This window comes from Neoarthrinium moseri (assembly GCF_022829205.1).
Source record: "Neoarthrinium moseri strain CBS 164.80 chromosome Unknown scaffold113_Wmoseri_CBS_16480, whole genome shotgun sequence".
NCBI classification, from domain to species: domain Eukaryota; kingdom Fungi; phylum Ascomycota; class Sordariomycetes; order Amphisphaeriales; family Apiosporaceae; genus Neoarthrinium; species Neoarthrinium moseri.
Window position 1 is genome coordinate 58,043 of NW_026055227.1, and position 26,912 is coordinate 84,954.

At 51.1% G+C, this 26,912-nt stretch overlaps 9 protein-coding genes across 9 annotated transcripts; 4 read left to right on the forward strand and 5 right to left on the reverse strand.

The window, feature by feature from the left end:
* Positions 1-1,691: 1,691 nt before the first annotated feature.
* Positions 1,692-3,041, reverse strand: JN550_013376 (uncharacterized protein; the record flags this gene model as incomplete). The annotated part of the gene is made up of 1 exon (XM_049311956.1): positions 1,692-3,041. The coding sequence occupies one exon, from the start codon at positions 3,039-3,041 to the stop codon at positions 1,692-1,694; it is 1,350 nt and encodes a 449-aa protein (XP_049164659.1).
* A 2,279-nt stretch (positions 3,042-5,320) lies between these two features.
* JN550_013377 (uncharacterized protein) lies at positions 5,321-6,301 on the forward strand (the record flags this gene model as incomplete). Its single annotated transcript, XM_049311957.1, has 1 exon — positions 5,321-6,301. The coding sequence occupies one exon, from the start codon at positions 5,321-5,323 to the stop codon at positions 6,299-6,301; it is 981 nt and encodes a 326-aa protein (XP_049164660.1).
* A 1,261-nt stretch (positions 6,302-7,562) lies between these two features.
* JN550_013378 (uncharacterized protein) lies at positions 7,563-9,165 on the reverse strand (the record flags this gene model as incomplete). The annotated part of the gene is made up of 3 exons (XM_049311958.1): positions 7,563-7,731; positions 7,780-8,446; positions 8,925-9,165. The coding sequence occupies 3 exons, from the start codon at positions 9,163-9,165 to the stop codon at positions 7,563-7,565; spliced, it is 1,077 nt and encodes a 358-aa protein (XP_049164661.1).
* Positions 9,166-16,464: 7,299 nt separating this feature from the next.
* Positions 16,465-17,292, forward strand: JN550_013379 (uncharacterized protein; the record flags this gene model as incomplete). The annotated part of the gene is made up of 1 exon (XM_049311960.1): positions 16,465-17,292. One exon carries the CDS (start codon positions 16,465-16,467, stop codon positions 17,290-17,292), a length of 828 nt encoding a protein of 275 aa, XP_049164662.1.
* Positions 17,293-20,643: 3,351 nt separating this feature from the next.
* JN550_013380 (uncharacterized protein) lies at positions 20,644-21,503 on the reverse strand (the record flags this gene model as incomplete). Its single annotated transcript, XM_049311961.1, has 2 exons — positions 20,644-21,250; positions 21,298-21,503. The coding sequence occupies 2 exons, from the start codon at positions 21,501-21,503 to the stop codon at positions 20,644-20,646; spliced, it is 813 nt and encodes a 270-aa protein (XP_049164663.1).
* Positions 21,504-21,627: 124 nt separating this feature from the next.
* JN550_013381 (uncharacterized protein) lies at positions 21,628-22,667 on the forward strand (the record flags this gene model as incomplete). The annotated part of the gene is made up of 3 exons (XM_049311962.1): positions 21,628-22,308; positions 22,356-22,362; positions 22,453-22,667. The coding sequence occupies 3 exons, from the start codon at positions 21,628-21,630 to the stop codon at positions 22,665-22,667; spliced, it is 903 nt and encodes a 300-aa protein (XP_049164664.1).
* A 490-nt stretch (positions 22,668-23,157) lies between these two features.
* Positions 23,158-23,939, reverse strand: JN550_013382 (uncharacterized protein; the record flags this gene model as incomplete). The annotated part of the gene is made up of 2 exons (XM_049311963.1): positions 23,158-23,517; positions 23,574-23,939. The coding sequence occupies 2 exons, from the start codon at positions 23,937-23,939 to the stop codon at positions 23,158-23,160; spliced, it is 726 nt and encodes a 241-aa protein (XP_049164665.1).
* A 283-nt stretch (positions 23,940-24,222) lies between these two features.
* On the reverse strand, positions 24,223-24,651 carry JN550_013383 (uncharacterized protein; the record flags this gene model as incomplete). Its single annotated transcript, XM_049311964.1, has 1 exon — positions 24,223-24,651. The coding sequence occupies one exon, from the start codon at positions 24,649-24,651 to the stop codon at positions 24,223-24,225; it is 429 nt and encodes a 142-aa protein (XP_049164666.1).
* Positions 24,652-25,985: 1,334 nt separating this feature from the next.
* JN550_013384 (uncharacterized protein) lies at positions 25,986-26,663 on the forward strand (the record flags this gene model as incomplete). Its single annotated transcript, XM_049311965.1, has 1 exon — positions 25,986-26,663. The coding sequence occupies one exon, from the start codon at positions 25,986-25,988 to the stop codon at positions 26,661-26,663; it is 678 nt and encodes a 225-aa protein (XP_049164667.1).
* Between the last annotated feature and the right edge of the window lie 249 nt (positions 26,664-26,912).

The following is a 26,912-nucleotide window of genomic DNA, read 5'->3' on the forward strand; positions in this document are numbered from 1 at the left end:
GTATAGACATTGCGGCTGTGTAAGGCAGATCACCAATACTCCCTGCTCTTCGATGCTGACACTTCGCTAGCTAGTCTGTTCCTATTGTGCCTCATTTGCGGGTCGCACTCCCTGCTTAACGTCAGGCCATGAACCATATGGGAGACAGAAAGTATTACCGCTGTATGGTTCGGAAGAAGCATGCAGTATATGTTATGAACAAATCCAAGAGCCTGCTAGGCTCCGATGCTGTGGTGAGTCATGCCTAGCAACCGCGCTGTACACTTACTAAGTGACAGGCCATGTTTTTTGTCGGACATGTTTGGAAGGAAGTTGGCAGGAACGTCGACAAATCTATACTCAAAAATGTCCGACCTGTCGCAAGTCATGTTGCTCAATGACGGATCAACGCCATATGTTGAAGAACTGTGTGATACCATTACGTTTGAAACGGTCTACATTATAGCCTTGTGCAGCCCGGTAGGCCACTGCGTACTTGGGAGGAATACATGTTTCTATGGCTCTGATGTAGCTCTGATGTTGGTAATTCAGTACACTCTAGCATTGCTGGTAGGCGGTTCTTCATTAACAAGGATCTAGTGATTCGCCAAACTACTCCCCTCTTCCATCCATACCGGTAATTGCCAGCGGAATTTGATATCCGGCTCCTGACAGTTGAGCAACCCAGTAGCACTCATGTTTGACTGGCCCGCCTTATTTGCGGTATCTATTGCCTGCTGAACGATGTTTCGAAGATCGCCGTCGCCAAAATGATAGTGCCAGGCACTACTGCCGGATTGCGGTTCACCCCACCACAGAAATCCAAATGAGCAACTTCCGGCACGAATCAATAATTGCGTCTTTCTAGATTCATACCAGTCTTCTTGACTCCAAAGTCCATGGCAAAAGTTAATTTCACCCAGTAATGATACGATGATCTCACAGTCCTCAACTCTGGCGGAAAATTCTGGGAAAACTGTCGACATGTCCGTGACCGTCGTGTTACCTGATCTCCTCTCGTCCTTTGAAGCCTGGGCCCTCTACTGACAAGACAAATGTGAATACATCTTCTGGTACCCCTAAGCTCGAGATCAAGGCTTCAAATTGGGTGTCCTCCAAATGTTCGGTTCGGTTGAGACCTCGTAGGTGGATCATGGACGGTCGCTGAAGAATAACATGATATACTAAAGATATTACAGGCCACCTGGGTCTTTGGAGTTGAAGTTGTATGACACTCTCTGCGCGAACACTCAGCTGTTGTTTCTCTCGTGCCTGTCGCTCGTTGAGTTGCGAAGGCTGCATAGATCTACTGGACATTGCCAGCAGTGCCTGAATCGCTCCCCGATCATCATTGTTGAGTCTGTCCATTGTTATTGTTTGAAGGAATAATCTGAGAATGGACTATGATGATGGTAGCAGAGGAACCAACGTCTCGTGTTGGCAGCTAAAAGAAAAGTCTAAACAGCAAACGGGTGGAAGTAGGATCAGATGGGGCAGAGAATAAAATGTAAGGGGAAAGATGCGAGAATCACTGGTCCATACACGGCGAGAGCCTTGCCTTATATGCTCAAGAAAGTGTAATAGCAATGGAACTTAAACCATTATGGGTCCAGCGTTTGGCCAGTTCGCAGAAGGTATCTCATGCTTACTTAAGAGCGCCCTGCTGCATTTGTATTCCACTAGTCTGTCCCCTGACGAGCAGCTCCACGCGGCTACACGCTGTACACAATGCATTGTTGCTTCATGCACTCCAATAAAACTTTGTTAATGAGCAGGGCCTGGCCGGCTTGCTCAATCCGACGAGCTACGGGTGCAGGACAGCCGCGTAAGAACTCCTCTACATAGCGACCCTTATCAACAGGGGAAATGCCAGAGAGGTGCTTGTAGAGTATCTGATAAGAAGGAAAGAATTTTGGATTTCTTCTCAGCAGGTCGTAAAGCTGACAAGGTACAGCTCTCCATAGTCGATTCATTAGTGTCGTGATTTCACGGATTGTGCTCAGTGGCAGCTGAGCGTGGTGTTGTAACAATAGCTTCGCTAGCGTGGGTCTGCCATGTTTGGTGCAAAGCGCCCAATCCAAGGCCGACATGCCCTGCCGGTCCCGTTCGTTGACCTTGAGTAGTGGACTTGCCAGGAGACGTGCTGCTTCCCATTCTCTTTTCATCCGGGTAAGCCGGATGAGGAGTGGCTGGCTCTCGTTGTTATAGGTGATCAACATGTTCGGGTCGCCGCCTTCCTCAAGGAACCTTCCGATGACCACCTCTCGTTGTCCTCTCGTTCCTTGCGGGTAGTCTTGGGACGTGAAGCAGGCGCAGGACAGTGGCTTTGTAGGCTGGCGGCCCTGCTGATCCAGCATTACCTCCATCTTCCCACCCGCGTCTGCTCCGTGATTGAGGAGCTCCATCACAAGATCCCATCGATGAACTATAATCGCGATGCTAAGTGGGCTCAGGTACTGTCCTCGGCAAATCGTTGGCTTATTCACATCCGCGCCGAGGCGAATCAAGCCCCCTAACAAGTCCTTACTCACTCGAGGAGATGACAATGCGTAGATAAACGGCGTATGGCCTCGGTCATCCGGCTGATTGGTGTCGAATCCATAGTGCTGGACGAGACGTTTGATCATTTCAAGGAGGCCTCCAGCGGCGGCAAGATGAAGCGCTGTTATGCCAGACATGACTGCGGTCGGGGACGCACCATGATCCAGTAGCTTCATCGCAGCCATTTGTCTCCTATAAGCGAGAGCGACAAAGAGAGCAGGCCAGTATGGCGAGATTTGCTCTGATGATGCGTCAAAGGGTCGAGTATCGATGATACCAATCTCATCTTGATGATGAAGCAACCAGTTGAAAATTCTGGTATGATTCTGTAACAAAGCCGAAGCCAGTAGAGTTATATTTGAAGGCCTGCTGACCCTACAAGATATTCCAAAAACGGCGTCACTGAGCTGCGGCCGGACGTTCCAAATATCTCGAATGTCTGCGACCTGCAAGCTGACGTTGGATTTTCTGCATCGATCCAGGAACAGCATGGAAAAGGTTTCTCCATGAATACATTGCATCGCGAAACGGACCGACGCACTTCCTTGGTGGATAAGCCCGTAGGCTGTAGCATTTCGCATTTGCGCAGAGCAACAAAATAAGGAGAACTGGTTTTGCAATGGCAGGAGCGAGGAGATCATCTGAAGCAGCTCGAGTGGCAGGGTTTCCAATGATGCCATCGTAATTATTGGGTATGGACAGATTCGAGTTCAGCGGCAGATGTCCGAGATGATGGTGAGTGACTAAACAGGTCAAGGTTAGGTATGCGACTCGAACTTATAGAATTATTTGCAGTGCAGATGCGCTAAGGCCATCGCGTGGAAGTGGAACGAATCTGCCTTGAAAGATGTCCTGTGCTAATATAGGTACCCCTACCTTGGACCAAAAGGGGCCATTGCTCCACCGGAATATGAGGGAAACAACAAGTGCCGTCATGGTACGTCACCAACGATAACCTCCAGCCTTCACATCGTCTTTCCCAGGCCGGAAATAGCATCTCATACGTCCACTTTACTTTGAGAGTACCACAGTAATACGGGCTTGAACGGCATGGCCGCCCAAGCACCAATCATGATAACAGGGTTTCGGGGTCGCCGACCATAATAGACCATACGGTAGCTTTAGAGGTTTTCGACCTTGGGCATAGATCATGGGCAAGTCATTCAAGTGTTATCTGTGCTGACCATGTGATAAACCATCCCTTGAACCAGGCTAGTATGATAAACGGTAGCTAGATTAGTGGTGATGACAATCCCTTTTCACCGTAAGCTGAACGCACTTTGTGGCCTTTGTACGGCACAACTACAATCACTTTCAGCAGCTACCGGCCGGGGCAATTTGCCTCAAGACCCCAAAAGCTTCACTGAAGTCGGATAGATTCATTCCTCGGCCGCCCGTTGACTGGACGCCCGTTGATCGGAAGATCCAAGCCCACAAGTTAGTATTTAAACAGCTAAATCTCGTACTATCTCCCACAACACCTTATTTTGTTACTTTATTCTTTGCACACTCGTACAAGCACAGTATAGAAATCACAATGATGCAATGCATGATTCATAGAACCGAGAATAAGATCACGAGTCTTGAGGTGAACGATCTGACATTGTTTGAAGAATTGCATCGTGCTATGCCAGTTGCCAACATGGGAATAACCAAAACCAGAAGCAAAAAAGTACTCTGTGAAGAGGCCTTTTTTGAAATCCGAAAGATTCGTGGATATCGACGGCTATCTAATGGTGAAATCGAGTTGTTAGTTGAATAAGAGGGTTTTCCTGTAAAAGGCGCGACATTTGAGCTCGAAGAAAATATTCAGGAGGATGCCCCAGAGGCTTTTTGTGAATTATGGAGGCAGCCTGAAAATAGATTTTGAGACCACCTTGATATTGGCCTTCAGAGGAATACTTTCAAGTTTGAGCTCAGCATTACATTCTGGCAACCCATACTGTGTAACACCTCCTCCGCGCGCAATCATTTGTGAAAGTAGAAGATCTCCAACTAGTGATCAGCCACTGCGACTCAGACGTTTAACTGGGACATCAAATTACACAATTATCCCAAAAGCGAGGAATTCGAAAACACGAGACTCGTTTCTTCGCGAAAGCCCTCAGACAAGCCGCTATATGGCCAGACCTACATATTCCGCTGCGAACGGCCTGGACCTGAAAAACATCAAGGAATTCGGCAAACTCTCGACCAGGTCTGGCTGCTCCTTTTACTATGGCGGGCACGTTGTCGATATATTCTCGTACACTAAGAAAACGTCAAGAAATGGCGCGGTGACGAAGAAACCGGGCGTGGCCCGGTCGAGGAGATCCGTCAAAAAGTGATCGAGATCTCGGATAGCGAGAGCGATTCTGAGGCGACTACTCGCGCGAGGGGGCAGACTTCGCCAGTCTCAACGCTTGGAAGAAATCATCAAGGTTGGCACGCTGATATGCTTCCAGTAGGCGGAGTGTCTCAGGCCGTCCTATGGTATGCCAGAAGCATCGTAGAAATTGCCTTCTCTGACCCGTGAGAATCACGAGCAAGCAGCGCAGAACTGCTGGCCGCGCGAGTACATAATACTTCAAGGGATAGCTCCTCCGAGCCACTGCACACCGGCTTCAGATTGACCCTTCTAATCGAACTGCGGTTAGATGAGGGAACAGCCCTATCGTTCGTCTACGTCGAGCAGGGTGGCGCATGAGCACATGGAACCCCTCCGAATTATATATAAGGGAGCAAAGCCGCCGAATGCCATCGACACCCTTCTCTCCTTTTCCGAACATCTTATCCTTCCATTTTTGCGACGACTTCTGCAATGGCTCATCTCAAAGCGTTCCATCATCATGGTGGGAACCAACTGTACCATCAAATCAAGCCGCTCTCATCATTTGGAGCGTATCCTTTGGAGCCATGGTGTATCAATGAGTTCGACACCTCTGAGAGTCTGTTTGGCCAAGAGACTGCCGTCATACCCAGCGTCTCAGGAAAGCCACAAGCATTTGACGATACCTTGTTACCACCACAAGAAGAGCGGGCAGACGAAGAAAGCCTTGAGCCCATCCAGTCAATCTTCAACCAGAAACTCAGCCCGCCGCCCTCTCCGAGTGCCCGTGTCGACGGTGTTTGCGACCCGCTCTGCCTAGGCACCATCACTGATTGCAGGGAGGGCTGTCATTGTGTTCTTGGCGAATGCGCGTTCGCTGACACGACACTCTACGGCAATGCGCCTAGCCCTCCGTTCGTTGATTCAAACGACCGAGAAGAGATTGGGCTTGGTAACTGGGACGAAACATTTTTCAGAGTCGCGTCTGATATTGCATTATCGGACTTTGACATACCGACACGTCCTGCGAGACAAAGTCCGGTCCTAAAGACTCAAAAGTATAGGAAAGCACAGAAGAAAAGGCAACGTGCTAGGAGACAGCCGAAGGTGCGGCATGGCCGAAACTCCCGTGTCCGTATCCTCAAGGTAGAGCTAGGAAGTGGAGAGAAAATGCAGGTATTTCAGTGGAGAAGAGGGATATGGAACAGCTCAAATGAGGGCCAGCACAAGAATCCGATCGATCTCATGACTCCTGGAGCTTGGACGCATCTTTCTATTACTATCCAAGCAGATGGGAGGTCCAGACCCTTGAATGTTAATTGGTGTCACAAGACGTTGACGTTCTCTGTAGTGAACACTACAACTGGCGAGGTCGCCTACTTGTCCAAAGACCAGGTTCAAGATATGGTGGAGGAAGTTGCAGCGGGAAGCATAGTTCATTGGGATCTCTTGTCGACGGATCACTATGTTTGATCAAACTTGATCACTGAGTCGCCTGCTACTGTCAGGCCAAGTACAACGAACGTACACAGTAGACGCGGCCTGCTTCGAGCATTCCGCTCGTCCTCGATAGGAGATACAAGCATTTTTGAAAACCAAACGTGCTAGAACGTACTGAATTATCTTCATCAGAGCCATAGAACCATATATTTCTTCGAAGTAGGCAGCGGCCTGTCAAGCTTCACAAGTTTATCATGCAGACCGTCCTAAGCGTACTGATATCACGCAGTTGTTGAACATATGGCGTCGATCCGTCATCATTGAGCAACATGGCTTGCGACAGGTCGGACAATTTTGCGTGTAGATTTGTCGATGTTCCTGCCAACTTTCTTCCAAACATGCCCGACAAAATACATGGCCTGTCGTTTAGTAAGTGCATATTACGGCTACTAGGAATGGCTCACCACAGCATCGGAGCCTAGCAGGCTCTTTAATTATTTCATCATAACAAATACTACATGCTGCTTCCAAACCATATAGCGGCAATATTCTCTGTCTCCCAAATGGTTCATGGCCTGGCGTTAAGCAGGGAGTGCGACCTGAAAATGAGGCGCAACAGGAACAGACTGGCTAGCGTAGTGTCAGCACCGAAGAGAAAGTGGTATTGGTGATCTGCCTTACACAGCCGCAATGTCTGAATACACTGGTTTCTCCACTCGTGATTGTCCTTTGGCACGCACCACATGAATGGACGTCCTGAATGAGATCGAGAATTGATGTATTCATGGAGGGTGGAATACTTTCAGGTGAAGGAACGGCTGGAAGCCCGGGCGGGTTGAGCTGGGTATTGAGTTCTCGAGCGATTTGGTCGAAAGCTGCGTCTATCCCCTTTGTCAGCTCCCTTCTCATGTGTTGCACAATCTCACTCCAAATTGTATATAGGTCTGAACTGCTACTAGACCCCGATATAGGTTCAACACGATCCCGCAAAAGACTTAGAGCGTCATGTACAAATTCCCGCAGTTGTAAAGAGACGGAGAATAGGAGAAGCTGAGTTCTCTCGTCAACAATATGATAAGGAATTTCCATTGTGGATCGACTGCCATGAAAAAGACGTGCCATTTGAAAGCAAACTGCGGGAAACTGAAAAGTATTTATACTTTATCCCGTATGTACAGTCACGTTCTTTCACCCAGGCTGCCAAGTGCGATGTTCACGCTCGGAGCATTACACTATCCGATCGAGGACAAGCAGTGGTGACCATACTATATTCTGCCTTATTTGTTTGAATATGTTACCATGCAATCGGTCTGCTTCTCTGCTCCATAGATCTACCTTGCGTAGACAGGCGCGTCGCTTCTGACCTTGCTACACTATTCGGCATGAAATCTCCCTGGTCCGCCGGTATGTCAAGTTTAATCATGTTAAAGAAAGACTCAAAGTTGGGTTCTTGACCAGGGAGCCTGTTATTGTTAGTGACAACGTTGTAACTATTGTCTTGCTCGACTTACGCCCGCTTCAATTGCTGTGCCAGACTACTTGCAGAATCTATAGTATGAGTACTCCATCCAAACTTGTGCATACATCTCTTCAAGAGATCGCTTGGGGTATCCTTGGACACCTCCAGGGTGATTTTCGTTACGGAAGAAATGGCCGTCAAGTGGACGTTGGCTAATTTGAGTGCATTGGTGGCTGCCTCATAGTCTTCCAAGTTGTCGAGCCACGTTCCCATATTCTTTGTACTGTATAGTGATGTCGTGATTGAATTCAAATTCACGCAACTGCGTTGGATACTGGCGAGAACGCTCAAGTCGTCGTTGTGGACGGTAATATCATGGCGATCCAGGTTTTGAAATCTTGGGGCATTCATATAAATTTGTCCAATGTTTGCAGCATTGGCCGATCCAATACGTCGTAGAAAAAGAGCGACGTCCTCGCTGGAAGCCGAAGTGAGGTCAAAGCAGTTCTTGGTGTAGAATACTGCGCTCGCTTCGACATGAATGGTTTTGTTGATGCGGAATAGTCCTACCGGGAACAAGGTCGGTCGACGATAGGAGCGACATGGATTGATATGTTCGTCTTCTGACACTAGCAAAAGTGCATAAACCTGGTTGCGAAGCTCGCCAGGAATGCTGAGAAAGCCGGTCGCTGCTTCAATGTTGGCTCGCTGTTCAAGATCTGTAAACCTTGGCAGATGTCAGAGTTTGGCAAGCCGCACCTACCTCGTTGTCATTTTTCTGCTCTAAAGCCAATGGCTCGGCCGTTTTAACGAATTCAAACCCCAAACTTTGCTGCATTTTACGAGGCATGTGACTCCGGTCGAGAAAAGAAAAGTCGTCGTGCTATATATGTTGTGACCCTTTTCGCTGACCTTGAGAGTAGTGGAATTGAGTCTGGATTGAAATCAATGATCTACACATGGGATCGGCTGAAGAGCCCAATATTTAAAGGAGCGCGGCCGGACTAAAGCTGCCTTACTGCCTGATAATCACATGGCCAAGTGCTACAAGACACGAGTCGGGTACAGGGACAGTACAGAGCTGCTACAGCATGCGCGACCGCATAGCGCACCTGTCTTCCCGCCATGCTTTAGTTCTAGGCTTTGGACGCAATAATGTTGTCGTGCCTGAGATAAGTTCTGAATACTTGATGTTACCTTGACACGGTGGCTGAACCAACGAAACGCCGTCCTGGACACTCCTGCCAAACCTGCTCAGGAGTCCCGCCGGAGAAGCCAAACGGTGGCTGGTTTCATAAATGGCAACGGTATTAGGGTGATGCTCGTATCGCTTCATGCCGGTAACTGTGGCTTGAATCTCAGTGCTGCATCTCATGTCATTCTTATGGACCCATGCTGGAACCCGCTCGTGGAAGACCAAGCCATTGGCCGGGCACATCGCATTGGCCAAACGCAGGAAGTACAAGTCCATCGGATACTGGCTGAGGGAACAGTCGAGGATCGTATGTCGAGTTGCAGCAGCGAAAGCGGGCTCAGGTCGATGCTGCGTTAGACGAAGCGGCGGCTCAATCTGTAGGCTGTCTAGTTCCGGGAAGCTCAGTAAGGTGGGTGCCGGGGTCGGGTAGCGGGGTGTATGGAGGATTCTGGCTTGAGCCTCTTGCCCTCTCAAACTACGGATAGGGGCAAAAGACGCTGCATGGCAGGTTCATTGCGCATTACAAGTTTGATATTTTATTGAATTTGAGTTATAATGACGTTTTGTATGATATGCGCCCTTTCGTTATCGAACATCACGTTCGGCATGGTTGCTGGTAGTCTCCGCCGAGGTACATCTGCGTCAGTCCGGGCCACGGATACTTCATGGACTCGCACCACGGCGATATTTTGTGCAGAATACATGCTCCAACGCGTTCAGTGCCATTGAAAACAATGTAGTGCATAGTCAATACGCAAAACTCAGTTCTAGACAGATGTAAAGACAACTTCCTAGACGCAAGTATAAGCAGCCCTCAAAGGCATTTCTCTGCCTTCAGATTCGTGTTGGTAGACAGCGCGAACCTCCAGCGGTTGCAGTGCGACCCCAAGACAGACCAGTCCTCATCCGTGCGGAAATGGCGAAAGTTCGTCTGAGGGGCGACCAGAAAGAGCGTTGTCTGGATGTCGAGTTCTTGCCACGACCTGAAGTTGAATGAGGCTAATCCGCAAAGTGGTCGAAATCTGCGGGACTGCAATTGACTGCGGGGGCATGATCTGGCGCAGGTACAGAAGGTTGCCTGCAGCGATTACAGCCACTGGGGCGCCATCGGTCCCACTGGCAGCTTAGGCCACATGAGTCCTGCTGCCCATGATTCGACTTCAGGTCGTGGCAGGAAGTCGACGTCCCACAGCGACGCGCTTTTGGGTCACTCTGCAAATGGACCCCATTTCAGGACGTTCCCCTTCTGTTCATTTGTAGGCCCACTGGCCTGCTTGGCGCGCGAGGATTATGGACATTTCTGGCCACCAGCGCTTCGGCCGTGTTAGTCTACAGAAGTGTCCTTGGGCTTGCAACGCGACGTCGAGCTGGTCTTGACAGCCCATTGTTCGGTGATTTTGATCTCCGAGCAAGAAGGTATTTGTCGCCATGCAGAGTGTTGTGTAAAATTTGGCGTCAAACTCTGCAGAGTTGGAAGGAAATCAATCAGGAAGGATGAGAGCAACGAATTTTCATAGACCTAAGGTCTGTTTACCAAGGGCCTAAGGACCGGCAAGACTTGCTCCCCAGGCTCTTATTTTCTGGCGTTCAAAAGTGGTCCTCTTTACGACGATGATGGACTGCCTTCCGGCAACCGCAAGAGGTACCTGTTTAACAAGTTGTTTGCACCTACCACAGGAATAATGCAAGAGGAGGCTGATGTGTATTGGTGGGCTGAACTGAGGCTGGTTGTATCCGCCCACTGAAGGTGCGCTAGAAAATGCCCCGCCATGAACTAAACCCGCTATCTTGCAGCCATGCGTCTGGTCCCCCTAAAACAGCTCTAGGTCATTCTAGCGTGCGGCTACTTCCTGGTTGACGTGCCATTGTCCTTTTATTCGCCTCTTTTAGTCGCTACCTCTTGACCTTGGGTGCGTCACGTTGTGGGACAATGCACGAATAAGGCTCGACTCTGCACGAGACAATTGCTGATCACTCTGGGGCCTGCCATGGAGCCAGTCCGGCGCGAGAACAGAAATGTTGGATTTAAGGTGTCACTTCCCAGCCATCAGGCTGTAGGCGCGTTGTGTTCAGGTGGGGGCAAAGGGTCGGTCTGATCCCGACCGCCACGGGCAGTCTGCATTGGGGCCTGAACCTGGAAACATTTGGTCCCTGGAAAACACCACACCAAGCTCAGAACAAATTTTTGGAAACGCGTGAAAACTTGCGAAAACCATAGTAGGCCTGGGTCTTCGTAGGCAATTATCAAGGAAAACGCGTCCAAAACGCGTCTTTTCGCGATAATGGCGCCTAGATGGCCACAGGTCAACATTGGCCCAGAACACATCAATGAGCACGCCGCATACCTCCGGGAAGCCTGCAATCAACTGCAAGCCGTAGAGAAAGGCAGACTGAATCAGGTGCCATGGAATATAGTCCAGCAATACATTGCATCCACCGTTTCACTCGTCGGTAAGGTTCTTCAACAGCCACCGATGAGCGACCTCCTTCACCATATCCAAGACGCCGCTAAGTGTACGCAAACAATTCAAAGAGACATCAGTGTGATCAAAACATCGGTAGGACTAGGCACCTCTCCACCACATACACACAACTTCAATGGAGGCAGAGCAACAGCTGCGACATGGGCACAGGTAGCAGCGCAGGTCAAGGGACCCCCTCCACACCCACCGCCAGTCCCACTAGGCATGAAGACAACCAAGACACCATCCACCGTCACAGCATACAAGGACCGATCAGTGACCGTCAAGCTCAAGGATCACGGTATCGCCCAACGATTCAGAGCTCTCGCTGCAAGCAAGATACGACATCAAGTAGAGACATCAATTCGCGACAATACAACAACCAAGCATATCAAGATTGTCGCCGCCCACCAACTCAAAAGTGGTGACATCCAAATCTTTACAGGCTCCATGGCTGAAGCCATGAAGCTGCAAAGCAACAGGGGATGGCTGCGAGGTCTTGGCGAGCATGCTGAACTGATCATACCCACTTACGGCGTCATTGTCCACGGTATCGCTACCAACTCTATCAACATCAAGGACCAAGAAGCAACTATTCAAAAAATAGTGGCAGACAACTATACAGTGATCCCCAAGGCAGAGATATCGTACGTAGGATGGCTGACCAAAGAATCTCCACTTAAACGCGCCTCGTCGATTGTAGGGGAGTTTACAGACCCAGAAATGGCCAACGCTATCATTTACGCAGGAATGGCATGGGAAGGACAAATTCACACTGGTCAACTCTACGACCGCGCTTGCAGGGTAAAGCAATGCTTCCGCTGTTACAATTATGGTCACATCGGCACTCAATGTGATGCAGCCCAGACATGTGGCTATTGCGCTGAACTGCACGAGACTAAAGATTGCAAGCAGAAGGGAGCAGATGGATTTGCACCCCGATGCGCAGTGTGCAAAGGCGTCCATACAGCGTGGAGCAATGCCTGCCCAGCAAGGAAGAAAGAATTGGGAAGAGTTGAGCAAGCCAAGCAAACTCGAAACATCTACTGGACTATTGCCCCGAAGAATGATACCTCCAACCAGGACCCTATACAAGCCAGAGACCGCCATATACGTGACGGCCCGATTGCCCACACAACTACAGACCCGACGACTCAACCAGGAAGTATGGCAAGAATTACCTCGGAACCAAGAAACACAGAAATGGTGCTGCGGACACAGCAAGTACCACCAATGACAACTGGACGTCGAGCATCAGCAGATGGATCAATAGCAGAGGACTGGGCCACACCGGCAACACAACGAGGAGTCTCATGGCAACCAGTGGAACAAGAGGATATACCAATCGACCCACAACTCCTGGGATTCGGGACGCCCACTGGGCCCCGCCTCACAAACGATATGCACAATGGAGGATCGACTGCCAGCGCATTGATCCAATCGACGACAGAAGGCCAATTCAGCGCAGAAGGAGAGTTCTCGGTAGAAGACGCAGACGCCTGGCTGGCGAACATCATGCAAAATGAAGTGAATGATTGCCAGACCGACAGACCAGGCGAGGCGTTGTCGCCACCAACATCTATAGCCACCGAAACTCGGGCAAACCATGGGAGGATTTACAGAGCATGCTCCTGCCCTGAACACCAGGGCATATATGACCACTGGCCACTGCGGGACGCAAACCTCACCATTGCGAGATGTATGAGGATCTGCCCTTATTGCGGCAAGGACGCCCATGCACCAACTAACCTCCGGAAACATCTATGGAGGATGGAGTGCGCTGGGAGAAATCTGACGGTAAATGTCGGGGTTATTGGACGAAACCGTGACCAGCAACCAAGCTGGACCGCGAAAGAACCCCAAGCAACAAACCCGCCATCGCAACCGGAAAGACCTAGAGAGCAAGCAAACGGGCAATCAACCATGCGCGCAACGAGGAGTCAGTCAATCACAAACAGAGCTAACTCAACACCTTCCGAATGTTAGGACGCCAGGAATTACGCATCTTACAGTACAACGTACAAAAATCGAAAGATATCGTCATGGCCAGCCTTTTTCAAAATTCCAGGATCCTGGAATACGATATCTTGGCAATACAGGAACCTTGGCGAAACCCATTTATCAACACGTCCTACCACCCTCTCAAGTCGCACTTCCAGCTAATATATCTCGACGATGCTGCCACAAGAGTGTGCTTCTACATCAACAAACGCATCAACCCTGCCACCTGGAGCGCGAGCCATCGGTCGAAAGACATCAGTGTGTTGAGAATCTCTAATACCTCCGGCAAAAACATACATATCTTCAATGTGTATAATGAAACAACCACAGATACCCTCTCGACATTGGCCAATGCCTTAGACGCCCTCAGCCAACAAGACGGCGTCGTGATTCTGGGAGATTTCAACATTCATCACCCCCTTTGGTCGACAGCTAGTCACCACACCGGAAGCAGCCTGAGCGCTCAACACCTCCTAGCAATCTTAGAGAGCTCGCAACTCCATTTACTTACAACCCCGGGAGCCCCAACACATCGATGGAAAGGGGGTGAGTCTACTATCGATTTGACCTTTGCTTCCGAGGATGTGGCGTCTCGCATGATCAAGTGCAGGATCGACAAATCCCTTGATTGCGATTCGGACCACCTCCCTATCGCCACGGTTATAGACTGGAGCGGGGAGCTATTAGCACCGGAAAGGAAGCGTTTATGGACAAAAACCGACTCGTCAAGGCTCCGGCAAGTAGTGCAAGATTACGTCCCCAGACTAGACGAAATCATCCAGCTCGGGGACGAGGAGGGTATAGACAGGCTGGTCGTCACCATTGTCGAAGCGCTGAACGCCGGCATCGAGGCGTCAACACCCTGGTCCAACCCATCCTCCCGGTCTACGGCGGGCTTCAACCAGGAATGCAAAGATATATGTATAGTGAATTTTAAATCTAATTTTAATATGTTAATTAAAATTGCTAAAGAAGATTAAAAATATAGGAAGTAAAGGTAATATAAATCAAACAGCTCTTTGTCCAACGACTACGCCGGAGGTGGCAACGATCAAGGCTGGACGTGGACTTTGAGACATACCGACAAGCGCGGAATAGGAAAGGTAGACTGATCCAGAAAATGCTGCGCACCACCCATCGTCAAAGGGTGGAGAACGCGTCTGTATCGTCATCAGGCCTGTGGAAGTTAGTCAAGTGGGCCAAGAACCGGCACGAAGTGTCGACTGCATGCACTCTGGCACTAGCGAAGCCGAATGGAGACACCGCGAACGAGCCGGAAGAGAAGGCCAAGATATTGCGACAGTCCTTCTTCCCCCCGCCGTGTACAGCGGACCTCTCGGACCTGGTGGGATACCAGTACCCTCCGCCCATCGAATGCCCCGACATTACGATTACGGAGATCGAGCGGGCAGTACGCCGAACGTCTCCAAACAAGGCCTCGGGCGTGGATGGCATCACCAATGGTATCTTACACCAAACCATAGATATCCTTCTCCCGAGCCTCCATAGGCTCTACAATGCATGCCTTCAACTGGGTCATTGCCCTAAACACTTCAAGGAGTCAATCACGGTCGTCCTCAGAAAGCCGGGAAAGGACGACTATACACAGCCTAAGGCATATCGACCCATAGCCCTGCTCAACACTCTGGGAAAGGTCCTAGAAGCCATTGTAGCGAACCGTCTAGCATACCTAGCTGACGTACATCATCTCCTCCCAAGCCGACACACCGGAGGCCGGAAACTCAGGTCGACAGAGCACGCCATGCACCTCATACTCCAGAGAATCCACCAAGCATGGTCCGAAGGCAAGGTAGCTTCACTACTACTATTGGACGTCTCAGGTGCATATGACAACGTCTCCCGAGAACGGCTATTACATAATCTCCGCAAACGCCGGATCGGCCTACCAATTGTACGCTGGGTAAACTCCTTCCTCAGTGAACGGTCTACCACAATCAAACTGCGGGAATACACTGCCCCGTCGACACCTATCCAGACCGGGATCCCACAAGGTTCGCCGGCCTCACCCTATCTGTACCTCTTCTACAACGCAGACCTCATCGAGACCTGCAAGACGCAGGACACGGAGGCGGCTGGTTACATTGACGACGCCTCAATCCTAGCCGTAGGCCCCTCAGCGCCGCACAATTGTAAAACACTCAAAAGGATCCACCGGGAGGCCGAAGAATGGGCCGCTAAGCACGGGTCCCAATTCGCCCCAGCAAAGTATGAACTCGTCCATTTCACCAGAGACCCGAAGCAGAACAACACGCATGCCTTGCGCCTACCGCATGCCACAATCAAGGCCTCGCCATCATGCCGGTACCTAGGCGTCCAGATGGACAGTAGGCTATGGTGGGATGACCACCGTAAGAAGGTCGAAGAAAGGGCAACGCTACGGCTCTCAGCGCTATCCGCTCTAGCTTCCTCCACGTGGGGCACCGGAGCAGCCAACCTGAGACTAGTATACAAGGCAATGGTAGTACCTCAGATGCTATACGGGTGCTCCGCGTGGTATCACCCGGGTAGTAGCCAGGCAGGCAGAGGTAGCGCAATGGTGGCGGCGATCAGGAGAATACAGAAACGGGCGGCCCAGACCATCACGGGGGCTTTCCGTACCACGGCTGGCGCCGCAGTGGATGTTGAAGCACACCTGCTCCCGGTGCCGCAGCAACTCGAGCAAACGGCACTAGAGGCAGTTATGCGCATCCGGACCACCCCTCTATACGACGAAATGGTCTCGCAGACCCAGAGGTCAAGGGGATCGGGCGTCGCACGCACCATAACACGCACCACCAGAAGCTCTCTAGACCAGATATCAAGCATCCTGGAAAGCAAATACAAGGTGCCACTCAACCTATTAGAAAAGCGGCAGCCACACGTGGTACCTCCCTGGTGGACACCACCATCAGTAGATATCAATCCAGATGCCAAGCAAGCCGTCAAGGACCACGATGCCACAAAGCCGGGCATAATTCGAATCTAAACCGACGGAAGTGGCATCCAAGGCCACATTGGCGCGGCGGCGATAACACTGTGGGGAGCGGAAAACCGAGTGCGTACTAAGCGACTGGTATACATGGGTCCATCAACAACCTCAACCGTATACGCAGCGGAGCTCAAGGGCCTGGGGTTGGCGTTAGGGATCTTACATGATATACACACCAAAACTAACAGCCCAGGCCGATGTGTCATCTTCACTGACAATCAGGCTGCCCTCCAAGCAATACAGAACCCTAAATGCCCATCTGGACAGTACATCCTGATCGAGACGATAGAGGCACTGGATGAGCTCCGCAGCCATGGCTGGGAGATACAATTCCGCTGGATTCCCGCGCACGTCGGAGTGCCGGGCAACGAGGCGGCAGACGAGGCGGCGAAGGAGGCTGCAAGGCCGCACCCACCGGTCACAGAATCGCCAGGAACAGGTACCCTTCGGATCCTGACGGCAACCACGAAGACCCGGATTCGCCAAGAGCTGATAAATGAATGGGAGGATTCCTGGACCAAGGCCAAACACGGACGGGAGCTCTTCCGACTAGGAGTGCGCCCCAGCAAATCGACACTCAAAGTCCACAGCGGAACTCACAGAGCCATCAGCTCCGTCATAACGCAGATGCGTACAGGCAAGATCGGATTACGCGCCTACTTGAACGGTATCAACAGAGCCGACACAGACCAGTGCCAGTGCGGACACGGGCCGCAAACGGTGAGGCATATCCTCCTGGAATGTAGAGAGTGGGTGGAGGAACGGGAGCAGATGTGGGCAGGCAAGCAACCGTGTATGGACGTCAAGCGCATACTCTGCAGCCCAGCCATGGCAGTACAAGCAGCAAAGATGATGATCAGGACAGGGCTGCTGGAGCAATTCCGGGCAGTGCCGTCCACGGTACTCGAATATGTATAATCAATGAGTGAGATCAGTAGACAGAAGTGAAGGAGGGCCGGGAAGGGCCTGACAAGTGCGCAGACACAGAACTGACAGGAAGACTGTAAATAGCGGGGATCCGAACTCAAGCAGGCAGGGAAGCAGTTCTCTCCAGAGATAGTTTGTTTGACAGACGAGCAAATCTCTACAGAGAGGGCTGGGTCCCGAAAGCAAGAGAGAGGAGCCGATATTTTTAGTTGTACGCTGCATAGCCGCCTACGGCGGCTGGGACAGTCTATGAATTAAAAAAAAAAAAAAAAAAAAAAAAAAACATTTGGTCCCTGGACTCGCCCCACAGACAACAGCCAAAGGATGGTTGGGTCCCACGACGCACGACATGCCCCGCAGCTGATTGTAGCCATGGAACAGTTCAGTCCCATGGACCCGTTTTGACCCAAAGCCGCTTGAGCTTAAGCTGACTTCACATGGTTGGCCTTCGGTGGGCCAAGCAGCACGGAAAACTGGCCTGATTACAGTAGCTCCTGTCTTCCCGCTGTGCTCTAGTTCTCCGACCTCGCAACCCCTTCCCGCGCGACTTTCGGTCTCATTGGTAGCGACCTTGTCCCGGGCTGCTTTGGAAAGTGGCTGCGAAAGGCAAAAGTTCGAACGGTGGCTGGCAATTCAAGAAGCGCTGGATATAGAAAAAGGCGCTGGATATAGAAAAAGCGCTCCGCGGTGCAACGTAAAAAGTGAGGCCACACGAACGGACTTCAGCATGGAGCCACTGAGATGACAATGAGCATTCTCTAAGCTTAATAGCAGGGATGCCTTTGGCACTGTGTCTTGAAACCTAAATGTGGCCCAATAGCGACAGTCATTGTCACGGCTGGCATGGAACTTTTTCATCAAATCTCGAGTGCAACTCATTCTTTGAATGCAGGCACGTTCATCAGCCTTATCAGGGCTTGTGGAGACGGTATGGCATGAGAAGCTGACACAGACTGAGGATCAAGTCGCAGCAAGACATCTCAAATTGAGCAACTCACGCTGTCGGCACTACGCTGCTATCTACAACCTCGGCTGCCCCCTTGAACATCTGGTCATTTTGAATCAGACGTTGGACAGATCTAGTCGATCGATCAAGGCTATGCAGATAATCTTGATGTCACTCGCTCGATACAAAGAGAGTCGCCGCTGTTTCCTGAAAATGACCTCCGGTAGAGTTTTGTTGAGGATTGGAGGTGAAGTAGGCCGTGATTATCTTTGAAAATCGGGCACACGATGCACTTCCTGTGGGGTTTCCGCAAAACCCAGGCCCATCACGGACACGGCCGCCGAGGTAATTCTGGTGCTATGATCTTGTATCCTACCCTGACTTTGACCTTGAAATCTCAGCAACCCCCGTGTGTTATTTGCTACGGTGACATAGCCTTTATCCAATCACTAATAACATCGTTCGGAGATGTCTCAGCTAGACCATAGCCACGAATGGCCTGCTGACGTGCCACATTGGCCGGGCCAAGCTTCTGCTCGAAATGCTTCGACTCTCGTGTTCGAGTCTGATGGCGATTCAAGATTGGGGGGATCCATAACCTCAGCGGTTTCCGCTTTTGCCGTTTCTGGATACTATCCGCCATTTTCGTAAGAGTCGTGACTGTGGAGTGGAAATGCCTCGACAAAGTTCTGGTAATAAGAAAGTAACGGACAGAAAAAAAATACAGGCGAGGTCAGTGCACAATGCACTGATACCAATATACCGTAAAAGCTGAGACTTGCAAGTCTGAAATCTATAGGGCGAATAGCAGTGGTACTGATTTAAGTGAGAGAATTCAAAGTGATATATTGGGATGCTACTGTTGTCCGCTTAGGGAGGTGGGTGACTCTGATATGTCTGGTGCTGTATACTTATAACAGCATTACTAACCAAAGCATTTTTCTGCGGTTGGACAACTTTATTGTGCATTATTTGCCTATTTACCAGCGACATCATGGTGAGAACACGTGGTCTGACATCCACTACTATGCAGCTTCAGATTCGGCACTTGAGTGCAGAGAGTTTAGTTGTGGATCCGAGATGTTGTGTATCCCTGCCTCGGTTTAGTCCTATTTATACCGATAATTGAAGCTTGTGGGGTGTTGAGAATAGGCCGTCTCGTTTCAAATCAATGTACATATTTGGTCATTGAGACTACATAATTGACCTTTGTGTGACGTATTGGCACTATTTTGGAGCGGCTAGAATGGAAACGAAAATATTGAGACCTCTATGTAACTTAGAGACACGCACGAATTTTCCCTAAATGGCTCTTGCTATTGGTAGATAAAAGACTGACCAGACTCTCAATTCGAACTTAAGCACTAACATCATCTGGAAACCCTCATTGAAGACCTAACACAGTCGAAGGCGCACCAGTCGCAAAGCCAAACTGATATCTAGTCAATCCATGCTATTCTGTACTACTCCCTCAATTTAATCACACCTTGCCAGAGCGGCAGCAGCACCCCTACAGTATACGGTGCCTCACTCGAAAGTCCTTAGCAGTCAGGCAGAATTTTGGTATTAGTGTGATGGAGAAGAGAAAGAACGACCCCCGAACTGTATATAATAATGTTCGCATCAAACAGCTGTTTCTGTCCCGGGACAACTCGCTCTTCCTTTATGACACTCTTCATGACGAGGCATCACGGCAGCGCTGCCAATTCCAGCATGGGAATCGAGAGCCTGGAAAGATAAGACCTCGGAGTGGCAAAGCGTTGATCATGGCGCTGGATATGGCAGACGAGAAAATCATTTTCCCAGTCGCGTTGCCTGAGACCACGCATAAAGCCTGATTGGAGCGGCCCTACTTGCACTACTGGATCTTTAGGCCGCTGTGGAAGATTTTATGAAATGTTGGCTACAGCATCGATACCTTGCTAGGCTACGCAAGGCGGAGAAGGCTGGGCGGGAGTAGGCGCTTGAGGAACGGTAAACGGGTGCTACCGAGGAAGGTAGCAGAATCTGCGATTAAATGGCGAGAGGAGTGACAAGGCAGCTCCACGCGATCTCAAAGTAACGCAGTTGATGGAAGAAACGCTACCAAGCTTGAGTCTGCTTCAGTGAAAAGGTATTCTTAGCTCTCCTCGTTGGCGTTGTCGTGATTGTACGGTCATGCAGAAGTGAGACTCGCCCGAACGGAGAACTCATGCCTGTGAATGTAGAATCTGCACGCACCTGTAAACCGTTGATTTCCTTGTCACTTTCTTTATGTTGTGAACGGTCTTGAGCGGCAGGTGCAACTGCGGTCGGGCCATAGAATACCTTTCAAGCCTGCCCGTGTGCCCCGAAGCTTCCGTCCCCTCCACCATCAGCTACACATGTTTCCTCCTCCTCCTCACCGCAGATACCTGCTAGTGTGTGGGCGCCGGCCGGAGGGCCGCTTGGCCAAAGTCAATCACCATGACCCGCCCGCGCTCCACGTTCCACAGCAGGTTGGCGTCGCACAGGTCCCCGTGGTTCACACCCGCCGCCCACACTGCCCCCGACGAGCGACGCCTCTGCACCTCCAGCTCCCCCGCCTCCATGCCCGCCTCCGCCGCTCTCTCGCCGCCCCACGACATGAGCATCATATGCACCACCCTCCTCGCCCCCGGTAGCACGTAGCCCCAATCCGGGTGCACGAGGTCCAGGTGCACAGGCACCACCCAGCCCTCGAGCGTCGCCAGCCGCGCGTAGACCTGGCACTCGTGCTGCAGTCGCTCCAGACCATCCACCAGTGTCCCCTTGCTGACAAAGGTGCAGCCTTGGTAGGGATTGTTGCGCAGCTGCGTGCTGACCAGGCGTATGAACTCGTCGGCCGTGATAGGGTGCCGTGGGCTGCCTCCAGCCGCGACACGATGCGCGAGCACATTCGGGCAGCCGTCGTCGAGGGCCAAGTCCCTCTTGAGGCCGAGCAGGCACGACTGCGAGCAATATTGCCGGGTAGGCGCCGACTGGCGCATCTCCTCTTCCTCAGAGCTGCTATCGGAGCTGCTATGCGATGGGCCGCCCTTCCGCTTCTCCACCGGCCTTGTCCACGGCGGCGGCAAGCCATCTTCCGACAGCCATTGTCCCAGCTGCCCACCACGACGACCTGTACATCTTTGACGTAGGGGAATGTGGCCGGGAAATGGCGCGCTTCCACTTCCGCTGTGGCCACGGCCTCCCCAGCCATGACTGTAGCTACAGCTTGCCGTTGCAGCTCGAAGACGATTGACTCTACATTCGACATGGACTCGAGCCAATGGGTCACTGCACTATCTCTAGTCGTCTCACTTGAACCCTACGTCTACATTTTCAAACCGACAGTCTGAACAGCAGCCTTCTTATACATCGCCCGTCTATACACGACCTCCATGCCACGACGCTCCGATACGGCAAAACCGCCCGCCCGACAGATCAAGACGACTCCTCCGCGATTGAAACGTGGTTGGACGGCGTACGGCACACACGGTCCTCCGCAAGCGCTACATGAGACGGGAGTGCCGAATAGGACGACTCAGCGTTCTGCTACACCCTCATTCGCCATGCCGCGGAATGAGGAACACGATGGGGTCGTCGATAAGAATGAAGAGCTGGCTGATGCCTTGGTGCCTCTCGTGGACGGGATAGCCGAAGAAATACGTCTAAAACTGCAGGCTGACGCGAATTCGATGGAGGCGAAGAAGGCTCAGCATGAAAAGCAGCTGTTGGCCCTGTCAAGTCGGGTGAATGCAGAGCTTGAAGCGACCAAAGTTTCAATAGTCAAAGAGCTGTACGATGCATACGAACGGTTCAAAACCCGGACGATGTTGTGGAGCTCGGATGCACCACCTAGCCTTGCGAGTTTGGATCCGAGAGTGGCAGGTGGCCCGACCTCATCGTCGCAGCGGGTGTCGATCATGCCAATCGACGAGCCACTCCAACAAAAGGCTGTCGAGTTTGTCGCAAGTACTACATCATTCTCAGCGGTCGTCTTTTACGATCCCGTACGGCAGAAGATGGACGCTGTCATGCATCTTCCATCTGGCCAAGCGCTTCCGGACGTGAACCGTGTGGTGTGTATTCTTTACTTGTCTAGAGCTCCACGACTGACGAATGCTAGTTGAAAAGTATGTCTTCTCAGATCGACGAGTTCTCCAGTCGAGGCAACGATGTGTAAAGCCTGACAACACTCACCTATTCAAACCATCATGTCAAAGGCCTGGTCAACAGGTCCAAGTTGCCGGCAACCTGGGGACAGACTCATTCAACGGGGACTGGTCTGCCACAAGACAACTACCTCATGCGGCTAGCCCAACAGGCAGACGATCATAGCCGCTGCCTGGAATCGGAAAGCGTGATGCTTGAACTTCAATTCGTCGATGACGCCGCACTGGCTTCTAGGGCTCGCCACGGATCTGAGACGTGGATATAGGACCTAATGACTGGTGTTCTGTTATTGAAACTACCACTCTGTGTGGTGTGGTTCATTAGTACGACCAAACGGCTTGGTACATTTGACACGTCGCAACTTTAGCCTCACTTATTTCGGATAGATGTATCGGAAGCATGGTCAAGATCAACATAATCGCCATAGAATAACACGGAAGATCCACATAATACATTTGTACGCGTAAGGTTCAGGTTGCTAGCCGGCCCCTAGCCACCGCATAATTAGGCCTTGATATCTAGCCCGTCGACTTCGGACGAGAATTTATGTATATATTGACAATGGTTATTAGAGACTCGAGCCAGTTGATGATATCCGCTGCCCCTCCACCTTCAAGCGTCCTATGTCAAGACCCATGTGTGTACGTTGCTGTGAGTTTACGCATATAGAGCTGAACTGGACCACGCAATGCAATCGGGCCTCGTGACTTGGCCAGAAATGGGTGCTTTCCCGTGTCAGCATTTCCATTGATCAATCACTGCCATGTACGCACACTCAAAGGCGGTAGTTCTCCGGCGTAGAGAATGTCAAGAAAATCAGCAGCGTCGAACGTCCAAACATGGGAACGAGGACATGCCACCTTGGCCACTTGCTCTATGTATGACACCATGAAGCGGTGCATCACGTTCCTGTGGATGATGTCGGTTGTTGGTTTGTGGCGGAAGTCAAGGACTGGGCATAGACAGTGAGCCGCGGTGGCTGAGCCGACGCAGAACATCGACACGGTTAACCGGAATCGCGTACTTAACTTGACAAGTCCAAACATGGAAATCCTTACCGAAGCGATTCGTGCATCTACTGGTGACGACAAGAGGTGCATGATTGCTGACAGTACCTGCACACGCGTGAATCTCTACTAGATGGAAAATCCTGGGGGAGAAGCGCACGAACCTGAGCAAGCACACTGGCGACTTCAGCCTCGGACGCGAGCGGGCAGATTTCCAAGAGGTCAAGATCGAGGCGTTCATAGACGATGTCTGTTGAAGTCCTATTGTAGTATAACCCTAGAAACGGTGCAACGTGTAAGTGGCGTAGGTTGACGAGACTCTCGAAATCGGTGATTGTCATGTGGGGGGCGTGCTCGACCCGCACCAGGCGGCCTCGGTCCCGCCACGGCACACCGATCCAGCCGGCTCCTGTCTGTTGAACCTTCTCACAGTCGGACTCAGGATACCCGTTGATGGTTATAAGAGGATAGGCGCGTGCTACAACGAGGTCGCAACCACGATGGAAGCCTGGCTTTCGGTGGAGAGGCATCTTGCCGTGGCGAATCAGACGATGATCATATACAGAAGGCTGATGCGTGGTAGCAGAGTTTAGTACCTCAATTGAGAATTACGTTGTATTGCCTACAAGAATGCTAGAGATAAGCTGGTGCTCTGAAGGCTTTCTAGAAATACCCTTTCAAGATCTCACAGAAGGGTCCTATCTGTACCCAAACAATTCAAACCTCAATGAATGGCTCGCGACTAGCTCTTACCGTCCCACACCTACACTGAGACTCAATTAGCTCTTCTGCCCGATATAGGCCTGGGTCAATCTAGTATGAGAATGAGAGCCAGTAGTCGAGAATAGTTTCCTTGTACACCCTAAGACTTCCCTCCGGCTCCCATGTAGGGCACTCATACCCTGCCCACTTGATCGCATAGAACAGGCGGCCATCCTCCAGCTCATGATGGCCGATAACCTCTTGTATTTCATGGTCGGTAAACTCCGCGCCGGCTTTCGGGCGCTGTCGTATTTCCTGCCAGAGGGATATCTGCCCGCCAATGTTGTAAACCCATAGGAGTTCATCACCGTTGGGTTCATCTTGAGCCGACCAGTCGAGATTCTTGACCAACACGCCGTGAAAGGCGTAGCGCGAAGCTGTCACTGTGTACAGAACGCGTAGCACGATTACATTTGAGGACCAGCTCGTTTTTACCACGTCGCCATGATGGACACTGCTATCTGACCGTGGGAGCTCCATTCGGACCTTGAGATCGCTGGATACTCTACGATACTGTATGGTAGCTAACTGAAATACAATAAGAAGCCGTACCACAACGACAGCGCTGCAGTAGAGATTTATGAACATTTGACTCGTCCAAATGTAAACCTGATATATAGTCACACGTGGGTTTTCAGGGGCTATAGCTCTGATTGTGGAGCATGCCTAGGCTTCAATGTTGGATGTTTCAATATTCTCCCTCGGGCGGTGTCCATATGTGACGGCACAAGCCATAGCAGAGCATGGCCATCCAGTTGGAGAGGTCCAACTTCAATGAGATGGCAACCTTCGCCGTTGCTGCCAACTGTCCACCTCTATTCACCTCTTTTAAACAAGACCACACTCACCATCAAGATGAAATGGAGATCGCTACTCCTAATCCTCCTGTTATATTCCAATTGTGACGCCGGCTCGAGTTCCAGTCAAGTTCGTCTTCCAATATATTCTAGACGAGCTTTTATGAATCATACGACTTCATCAAAAGAACAGTGGAGTGTGACAAGCCGTTCGACAACAGATCTAGAAGACTACACGCAGACCAGCGACGTTTCGTTTCCAGGAACGACAGACAATCCAACAAGCTCTACGGCCACCACGACTTTTGTGCATTCCTACACCGGGAACACACATACTTTTGCGCAGGACAGTGTAACGACAAAATCTACGACGACGGCGAGAACGGTTGACCATGGAAGCTATCTGAATCAGCTTTCGCGCTCTCGAGCATCGGAGTCTACCTCAGCTCTGTCGGAATCGACAGAATATTCTGGCACGGTTGATGCAACGTTGTGGATGGCTGACACCCCAGATTTCGGCAGCGTGTCATCAACATTAACTCACGCAACGACTACGGACGATCATTCCAATCATGTTGTCTCGTATGACCAGAGTGCAGCCCCATATCACCCCAGCAGATCAAGCCAAGGGTTCAGTCCTTCTCAGACAGCTTCCACTCTATCCAGATCGATTAAAGCGACCAGACAGCCAGGAAGTATCGAATCCTGCACTACGGCATCCAGCTTCGCTATAACGTCGAAGCCACTTTCAACCGACAATGGCTGGCTGATGGCTGCAGACGGCGAGACAGCTGACTTAATCCATCCGCCGCCTCGCTTGAAACTTTTCCAAGCCTATCAATGGACCTACTATCGAACCCAACTTTACAGTCTCCGCCAATAATGAGTAGCTCCTATCATAGAGTTGTATGGACATCGCGCACTATAATAAGTACTGTCGCTGGGCTGAATTTGCCGAGCAATACTATCTTGGAGTCTGATTTAGCAGCTGTCATCCATGTAATCGAGCCGGCCACCATGGCATCTCCCACCCTCATCGCTACGTCTACTAGTGAGAAGTCAAACAAAACCACTGGAGATCAGACCCAGGCATCATCCGTCTTGTTCGAGCTCGAGACGCTGGCATCACCAATACCAGAGACAATCACAGAGATTGCTAGTGCCAGGTCCTCCTCATTCAATGAGTCTGGCGATTTGACCCATTTGTCTAAAACTACAAGGTCTGCAGGATCTACCAACAACCAAGCTAATACCTCCACGCATCGTACGAATGCGGCTCCATCCTCAGCGAGTGCCACCTCGACGGCATCTGTTGTTGACGCGTTCGGCAATAGCCTTTCGCCTGACACGCAGACAGCTGTGGATCGAGGAAGAACGGCTGGAATCGCCGCCGCCACGGTGGCTGCTATTGGAGCCTGTGGCGGATTGACATATTTCATCGCGCTCAGATACAGACGCCTGCGCCAGAGGTGGTCGATTGCGAGCTCCAGCCCATCCTGGGTTGGTGTTTCACCAGTCAACGCGTCCTCCAACAGTAAACAAGCTCTACTCAGCCAGGGGTTCATCACCCGGAGCTACGGGGTCACAAGCAATGCGAGGGATTCCATGGGCCAGGAGGGAGGAACAATGCCCCTGACTCCAGCTCGGCTTATCTCGGGCCCGGTCACAACTGACAACTCCCTTGGCTGGAGCTGAGTCTACTATCGGTACAGACGAGAGAGCACGGCCAGGGGCGTGAGGCTAAGGACACTCGTATTCCTATATAACGCGAACGTTCCCCGTGCTAGGGATGCCATTTCTTCACTTTCTGCTACCGTCTCACCACCAGCTTCCACCATGATGCTCCTTGATGGTGGTTTGCTAGATGCCTCATTGACCACCATCAATTTTGGCCCGCTTGAAACCATTAAACCGATTTGCATTTCTCAAGACTGGCCTTCGACA